General features: G+C 45.4%; 1 protein-coding gene across 6 annotated transcripts in view; it reads left to right on the top strand.

Annotated features, from left to right (window-relative positions):
• The first annotated feature begins 1,803 nt into the window (after window positions 1–1,803).
• The window catches only part of ATP9B (ATPase phospholipid transporting 9B (putative)), a 293,323-nt gene continuing 286,316 nt past the window's right edge, over window positions 1,804–8,810 (top strand). For 4 of the 6 annotated variants that reach the window (XM_008013730.3, XM_008013726.3, XM_008013725.3 and 1 more), the window contains exon 1: window positions 1,805–1,958. In XM_008013730.3, the coding sequence (XP_008011921.1) occupies window positions 1,840–1,958 (119 nt within the window). In that variant the 5' untranslated portion in view covers window positions 1,805–1,839. Of the gene's footprint in view, window positions 1,959–2,009; window positions 2,288–8,810 lie in introns of those variants that run through there. The other 2 variants (XM_008013727.3, XM_008013729.3) reach the window with 2 other exon arrangements.

The raw sequence follows: 8,810 nt of genomic DNA, 5'->3' as shown, positions 1-8,810 counted from the left end.
CATGGCCCTGCTAACAACTCGACTGAAGACTCCTGGCCCCAGAACGGTGGGGGAATAAATTCATGTAGATTAGGCCACCTAGTCTGTGGTGACTTTCTACAGAAGCCTGGGGACCTGAATACGCTGGGATTGCCAGGTCCCCCCGCACTGTGAAGGAGCTGGCTTGAGAAAAGGGTGAAATGGCCTTTGGAAGACACAGGCACCTTGCTGGGCGGGAATCCTAGTCTCCAGGAGGCAGGGTGCAAATGCTCCGCTCGGTGGCCGGCGTGTGGTTCTATTTTTCCATAACCAGAATTCATGGGCTGGACTTAGCATGGCTTCTCCCACGATTTCCCCCTGGACTCTGCTACTGAGACATGTTCTTCCTGTCCCTGCAACTGCAGAACTGTGACCCAGCACGGTGGCTCATGCCTGGAATCCCGGCACTTTTGGAGGCTGAGGTGGAAGGCTCACTTGAAGCCAGGAGTTTGAGGCCAGCCTGGACAATATAGCAAGGTGAGGAGATGCTGTTGTCACTGTCAGGTGTTGAGTGAGGGGGAGGAGATGGTCTCACTGTCAGTTGTTAAGTGAGGGTGTAGATGATGATGTCACTGTCAGTTGCTGAGTGAGGCTGAGCAGATGGTGGTGTCACTGTCAGGTGTTGAGTGAGGGGGAGGAGATGGTGTTACAGTGCCAGTGCTGTGAGAATGAGATGGTGTTATCAACATCAGTTGTTGAATGTAGGTGAGAGATGGTGTGAACAGTGTCAGCGGCTGAGGGTGAGGTAGAGAAATAATGGGTGAAGTCCCTTGTCAATTGGGAGGCCATTGGTGTCTTTTGAAAGTAGTTAGTGTCTGTGGAGTGGCGTGTATTCAGGCCACATGAAAAGCAGCTGAGAAGCAAACTGGCAATCAGAAAGTGGCAGCAATAAATTAAGAATATTCATATTCACAGGCGGAGCGCGGTGGCTCAAGCCTGTAATCCCATCACTTTGGGAGGCCAAGGCGGGTGGATCACAAGGCCAGGAGATGGAGACCATCCTGACTAACGGTGAAACTCCGTCTCTACTAAAAATACTAAAGCTAACCTGCGTGGCGCCTGTAGTCCAAGCTACTCGGGAGGCTGAGGCAGGAGAATGGCGTCAACCCGGGAGGCGGAGCTTGCAGTGAACTTAGATCGCGCCACTGCACTCCAGCCTGGGCGACAGCGAGACTGTCCCCTCCAAAAAAATTAATATTCATAATGACCCTTTTTTTTTTTTGAGACGGAGTCTCGCTCTGTACTACTCCCGGCAGCGCGTACTACTCCCGGCAGCGCAGGCTCGGGACCGCTCAGGAGGCCGCGCGAGCCCACGCATGGGCCCCGCAGAACTTCCAAGAGATTGCTGCGAGGTCCTTCCACCCGCGGACCAGAGAGCGCCCGGCCGAACCATGACCCATGCGCGGGGCCTCCCGCGCTACCAGAAGACCAGCCCGCGGCGTATGCAAGCCCCGCCCCGCCGATCTGTGGCGTCATCGGGCCCGTCACGCGGCGGGGGCGGGGCCTCAAACCCGACGCCCCTCGCCCCAGTCTTAGCCGCTCGTGACGTCATCGTCCGGACTCCACCGCCTCCCGCGCCGCGCTTTTGCCTCCTGGGGCACGTCATCGTCCGCCGACGCCCAAAGGAGGGCGGGCCTAGCGAGTCACGCCTTCCGCGTCGCGTCGCCGCCGCTCTTGACGTCATCGGACCTCGCCGCTTGGCGGAGGCGGGGAAGGTCCGCGGGCGGTGCCTCAGCCGGGGTTGGCGCTGAGGGGAGAGGGCGGGGAAAAGGTGGCGAATAGAGGGGAAAGCGGGAGGGGCGGGAAAGGGGCGGCCGTAACATGGCGGACCAAATCCCGCTCTACCCGGTGCGTAGCGCCGCGGCGGCCGCAGCCAACCGCAAACGCGCGGCCTACTACAGCGCCGCGGGGCCCGGGCCGGGAGCCGACCGGCACGGCAGGTAACCGAGGCGGGACCGGCGCGCGTCCCCCGCAGACGCGCCCCGGGGGCCCCAGTCCACCGCAGGAACCCGGAGCCGGGCGGGTCTGGGGTCCTACCGGCGCGCCCCATCTGTGCGCCGGGAGTCGGGAGTCTTGGGCGTTCTGGGCGCGCCGCAGCTGTGGCGTCCGCTGTGGTGAGGGCCGCGGGCAACTGCCGGAGCCAGCGTCTGCATCCCGGGACGCCTGGGCCGAGCGCAGGAGCCAGAACGGGAGCGGAGAACCGCGGTCCGGTGTTGAGGGGTGGCTGCTCTCCTAAAGTAACCGGGGATCAAAAGTCCTAATTTATGGGGTAATTCAGAGTCTCCGAAACTTGTTTGTGTAGCCGTATGAATTGTGAAGGTGACAGATGCAACTTTTAATTATATTGTTGAAAACACACTCCTTGTTGAAATGACTTCTGTTCGACATTTCGGTATCTTTGCTTGGCACACTTTTTACTTAAACACATATATACGAAATGCTTTTTGTCGACATGTAGTTTTGCCTTTAGGAAAGGGAAATGGAGTATTGAGAACGGTTGACTTGTTTAGTGGGGCCACAGGTTAGCGGTAGAATTAGCGTACAGACCTTTCATACCCGAGATTGGATTTAACTCCTATTTAACTTATTTCTCATTCAAAGAAAAGAAAATTTTAAAAAATAAGTACTGCTTCTTACAGTTTTTGAAGTTTTATTCCAGAGGAATTGTAGAAAACATAATTTCACTCAATATGTAGTTGCTTCAGAATTTGAGTTTTTGAACAATTTTTGGTTTCGGCCATTTGAGAGACTGTAACATACAGCTCAGAGTACGTATCGGAATGTTATAACGCTGATTTGTGTGTTGATTTACCCACCAGCTGTTTGCTCTTGGGTAACTTAAACTCAAAGCCATGGTCTCCTCATCTGTAAAGTGCTGGATAATATTTTTTCTTACGGGATTACTGGAGATTACAGTAGAACATGTGTAAGGTGCCGTTTTTTCAGTGCTTGGTTGAAAGTGGGTTCTCTGGAACTACCATTTCTCCTTCCTTGGTGTTACCTATAGCAGTAATTGTATTAGTAAATCTGTTTAATTTTAGGAGTTCATTACTTGGAAATGTGCCACCTGTTTCAAAATAGGTTTCCATCACAGATTGAATCCGTTTTTGCCTCATGTACTTTGAAGCACTGTCATGTGGTGCACACACATTCAAGATTTTTTGTCTTCTCGGTGGATTGTTCCTTTCATGGTTAATGTTCCTCTGTCTCTGGTAATTTTCTTTCCTCTAAAATCTTCTTTGTTAGATATTGATGTCGCCATTTACGCTTTTTTTGGATTAGTGTTTGCATGGGATTAGCTTTCAATTTACCTATGTTGAATTTGAAGTGAGTTTCTTGTTGGATCTTATGATCCTTTTTTTTTTATTGACTGTGCCATTCTCTTTTGATTGGCATATTTACACCATTTACAGTTACAATAATTATTGATATGTTAGAATATAAGTGTGCTATTTATTATCTGTATTCTGTTTCTTCTGATTCTCATTGCTGTTTTTTTTTTTTTGGCCACTTTTTGGGTTACTTGGACACTTTTGGTATCCGTATAGTGTGTTTGAGATTAGGTGTTTGTATAGTTTTCACAGTGCTTGATCTGGGTGTTACAGTATACATATGTGACATATCACCATGGTGTATTGCTGTATTTCACCACTTCCAGTCAAGTGTGGAAACCCTTCTTTCAGTTAGGTCCTCACTTTAAATATCATGTCCTGGGTATCAGATGGTGTTACAGATGGTTGACACAGTTTTTGTGTCAGTCATCAAATATAGTTTGTAAAACTCATGATGATAAGGATAGTGTATTGCACATACCACGTGCCCGTATTTCCCCTTTTTCTATTGTTCTTCCTTTTTTTTTTGAGACAGAATCTTGCTCTTTTGTCCTGGCTGGAGTTAGTGATGCGATCATAGCTCATTACAGCCTTGACCTGTTGGGCCCAGGCAATCCACCCATGTAGCTGGGACTACAGGCACATACCACCATGCCTGGCTAATTAAAAAAAAATTTTTTTAAGAGACAGGATCTTGCTATATTGCCCAACTGGTCTCAAGTGATCCTCCTGTGTCATCCTCCCAGAGTGTTACGATTAAGGCGTGAGCCATGGCTGCTAGCCTGCCATTCTTTTCTTAGCTCTTGAAAAATCTTGTGCCGCTTCCTTCTTGCATCCATGGTTTCTGATTAGGATGCTGTTGTCACTCAGATTGATGTTCCCTTGTACATGTGTCATTTCTCTCTGGCTGCTTTCAAGTTTTTACTTTGTCTAGTTTTCAGAAGTTTAATTATGATGTGTCTTGTCATGGATTTTATGTTTGGTTTTTTGTTTGTTTGTTTGTTTTTGGTCTTCGACTAAATTTAGGAAGTTTTTAGCCATTATTTCTTCAACTACTCTTTGTTGTTGAAATAATGGAGAGTTGCTCCCACTCTCTTCTCTCCATTTGGATTCCCAGTGTTAAGAAAGTTGGATTTTATGTTGGTGTTTCTTAATTCCCTTAGGCTTTTTCCCTGTTTCTTTTCTCTGTGTTGTTCAGATTGTGTACATTCTATTAATCTGTTCTCAAGTTCCCTAATTCTTTACTCTGTTATCTCCACTCTATTCTGTGAATGTTTTGGCTCTTGGTTTGACAGATGGTTTTCGATTGTCTCTTGGGTATTTTGTGTATTGGGAGAATTTGGGTTCTATTTATATCTTTTATTTTAGCGTGCAGCCACCCTGTTTAGATTCAGCACATAGGTCCTGGACTACATTTGTGGCTTGTGGTTCTAAATGACATTTTAATTCTCAGAGCCTTTGTGCTGTGATGTTTGGTCTGCTTGGTTTATGTGGTATTACTGGGGCTCTTCCTGGTCTCTGTTGGTGCTGTGTGAGAGCGAAAGGTGTATTTTCCTAGGCCTGGTTTCTCTTGTTAAAAGATGAAAGTGTCAGACCCATGGAGATGAAGAGGCTTCTTTGGTTGGGCCCTGGCTGTGGCTGTATCCCATCCATATGGACCCAGTGGCTGCCCTGGTGTCTTTGGGTTGGAAAAGAGGAGTCTTAGCACCACTGTGGCAAAAGGGTTCCTGTGGCAGAATCCGTCTTGCTGGTGACACTTTGATGCTCTGATGTCTTGGAGCAAGATCTTAGGTTATGGATAAAAAGGTTTTCTGGACTGGGCTCCTTATGTGGTGGGGTTGCACCTGTTGGTGCTGCCTGGCTGTCCCTAATGAGAGAGAGGAGTCTCAGGCATGAGAGGCACAGAGCCTTCTTGGGCCAGCAGCTTGTAGTGACAAGTTCCCCTTACTGCTCCTGCCCAGATGCCCCAGTATCCTTTGATGGGAGAGGGGAGTCTCAGGCCCCAATATCCCTTGGTGGGAGAGGGGAGTCTCAGTAAGTCACTGCTGCCTTCTTACCTTCTTTCAGAACTCTCCTTTGATTGGCTCTTGTTTAATTACCAGAGTTTATAGTGGACTTACTGGGGAGGAGCAGAGAAATGGGTCTGTGGCATTTTGTCTGGACCAGAAGCTGTGCTTCTACATTATTTTCTGAAGTTGGGTTTTATTTTATCGTGGTAACATACACATAGTTTAAAAAGTTAAGTGGTGCTTTTACAAGGCGTACAGTAAGATATTGTGACTCTACCTGTATGTTGGTAAGTATTCTTTGGCTCTTGAAAAGAACATTTATTTTGCTATTGTTAGGCGGAGTGTTCTGAAATGTTATTTCCTTTTAGTTAACGGTCCTGTTGAGTTCGTCTTTCCTTGTAGCTTTGTTTATTCTCTTTTTTTCTTTTTTCTTTTTTTGGACATGGTTTCAGTCTGTTACCCAGGCTAGAGTGCAGTGGCATGATCATGGCTCAATACAGCCTCGACCTTTTGGGCTCAAGCCATCCTCCTGCTTCAGCCTCCAGAGTAGCTGGGATTGTAGGCACACGCCAACATGCCCAACTGATTAAAAAAATTTTTTTTTGTAGAGATGGGGTTCCACTGGACTTGAACTCCTGGGCTCAGTGATCGCCTTCTATCGGCCTTCCAAAGCGCTGGGATTACAAGCATGAGCCAGTGCACCCTGCCTCTTTTTAGGGTTTTGTCAATTTTTGTTTCATATATTTTGTAGGTCTATTGTTTGGTGCATACATGTTTGAGATTCCTGTGTGTTCTGGATGGATTGACACTTTCATCATTATGTGGTTCACCTATGTGTCTCTGGTAATTTTTCTGCTCTGAAATCTACTTTATCTGACACTAATATAGCCACCTCTGCTTTCCTTCAATTAATGTTTGCATGGTATATAATTTTCCATCCTTTCACTCTCAAGTAACTTATATTTGAAGTGAGTTTCTGGTAGTTGTCATATGGTTGGTTGTTTTTTTTATCCACTGCCATTGTCTGTCTTTTGATTGATGTATTTAGAGGGTTTATGTTCAGCGTAATGTTTGATAATGCCATTTTATTTTTTGCTTTCTGTTTTTGTTTCTCTGTTTTCTTTTTCCTGCCTTATGGGTTATGCTTCAACATTTTTTAGAATTCTAGTTTATCTATAGTGTTCTTCAGTGTATTTCTTTGTATAGATATTACTTAGTGGTAGCTCTAGGAATTACATTATGTATACATAACTCATTGCAGTGCACTGTTGGTATTTTAACAGTTGTTGGGTGGGCCGGGCGCGGTGGCTCAAGCCTGTAATCCCAGCACTTTGGGAGGCCGAGGCGGGCGGATCACAAGGTCAGGAGATCGAGACCATCCTGGCTAACACCGTGAAACCCCGTCTCTACTAAAAAAATACAAAAAACTAGCCGGGCGTGTGGTGGGCGCCTGTAGTCCCAGCTACTTGGGAGGCTGAGGCAGGAGAATGGCGTGAACCTGGGGGGCGGAGCTTGCAGTGAGCCAAGATCGCGCCACTGCACTCCAGCCTGGGGCACAGAGCAAGACTCCGTCTCAAAAAAAAAAAAAAAAAAAAAAAAAAAAACAGTTGTTAGGTGAAGTGTAAGAGCTTCGCCTCTTTAAATCCCTTTATCCTCCCGTTAGTAATATAATACTCATGTAAAAGTATATGTAGATTTTACATACATAAAAGTATATAAATATTTCCCTTGTATACAGTTAGAACCCTATATCAGACAGTGTTATAATTTTTGCTTTATCTCTCTAACAGTCTAGAATATTCAAGAGGCAAAGGAAAGCCTATGGTATTGACCTACCCTTTTTGCCCTTTTTGTTTTCTTATTTCCTGATAGTTCACAATTTCTCATTTTTGTTCTGTTTCAATAATTCTATATTCTTTTAGGGTAAGTCTACTGGAAGCAAATTCTGTTCGTTTTCCTTCATCTGAAGATGCTTGTATTTCTCCTTCATTCCTGAAGGATAATTTCACCAGATACAGAATTTGGAGTTGACAGTTCTTTTCTTTCAGCACTTGAAAAATGTTATTATGCCACTTCTTTCTGGTCTCCGTGCTTTCTGATGAGAAATCTGATATCATTTGAGTTGTTTTTCCTTTTGAGATAGGTGTCACTTTTCTCTTTCAAGCATTTTTTTTAGTCTTTAGTTGTTAGTCGTTTGACAATTCTGGGTCTTGGTATGAATTTCTTCAGGATTACGCTGTTTGGGGTTTGCTTAGCATCCTGATTCTTTAAGTTTGTATCTTTTGTCAGATCTGAGAAGTTTGCAGCCATTCTTTGAGTGCTTTTTGAGCTCTACTCTCCATCTCTTCTTTTACCCTGGTGACACCTTGTGAAATCTTTTCTTGTTGTACCGTAGGGTCCTGAGTTTCTGCTCATTTTTTCTAAGTCCATTTCCTGTTCATCTTGGGCGGTTTCTATTGTTTTGTCTTAAAGTTCACTGATTTTTTTCCCTGTTTTTAAAATTTTACTGTTGAGCCCATCCATTAAGATTTTTAGTTTCAGAATTTCCAGTTGATTCTTCTTCATACTAGCAGTGTCTCTTCTGAGACTTTATATATTTTTTCATTTGTTTCAAGTCTGTTCATATTTGTCCATTGAGACATTTTTATGATGCGTGTTTAAAAATCCTTGTTAGATAATTTCAGTGTGTGTGTCATTTTGATGTTGACATCTGTTGATTCTCTTTTCTCATTTGAGTTGAAATTTTTCTGGTTTGGGGATAATGAGTGATTTTCCAGTATAGCCTAGACATTTTGTTATGAGATTTGGGATCTTATTTAAATCTTCTGCTTATTGGGCCTGGTGGTAGTGGTAGTGGAAAGTGGGGGTTACTGCCAGAAGGGGGTGAAGAGCCAGGTTCCCTTCACAGCCCCTTTTGACATCCGGAAAGGGAAGGTGCCGTGTGACTACTGGCTCCCCAGTGGTCTCTGCTAGCACCACCTTGGCTGGGAAGGGGAGGAGTGCCTGGTTACTGCATGCCTGTGGCCTCCACTGACATTGCATGGGTGGTGTTACCTTTTAGAAGGTGGTTAGATTTTCCACTTTTCACTAGGCCTCTTCTGACACTGATAGAGATGGGTAGGAGTGCTTTATTACTGCTAGTTGGGGGTATTAAATAAAATGTACCAGAGGCCATTATTTCAGACTAAGCTCCTGCACCAGGCCAAGCAGACCAGAACAAACCAGAATGGAGTCACTTGTGCTAGGTGCCACAATCAAACTAAATTAAAAACAGGCCAGTTTCCCCCAAAACAAGAGATTCACAGCAACCAGTCATAAGGGGGCCAAACTGAGCCAGCATAAGACAGTCCTCTCTACCCTGTAAGGAAAGTAACTTTGAAATGCCCAATCTGTATTTTGTTCCTTGAATCTGCTTTCTGCAGCCTTTTCTGGCTGCAAAGTTTACTTCTGC

The sequence above is a fragment of the Chlorocebus sabaeus genome, chromosome 18 (assembly GCF_047675955.1).
Source record: "Chlorocebus sabaeus isolate Y175 chromosome 18, mChlSab1.0.hap1, whole genome shotgun sequence".
NCBI lineage: Eukaryota > Metazoa > Chordata > Mammalia > Primates > Cercopithecidae > Chlorocebus > Chlorocebus sabaeus.
Note: the sequence above shows the minus strand (reverse complement) of the source record. Positions and strands in the feature narration are given on the sequence as shown.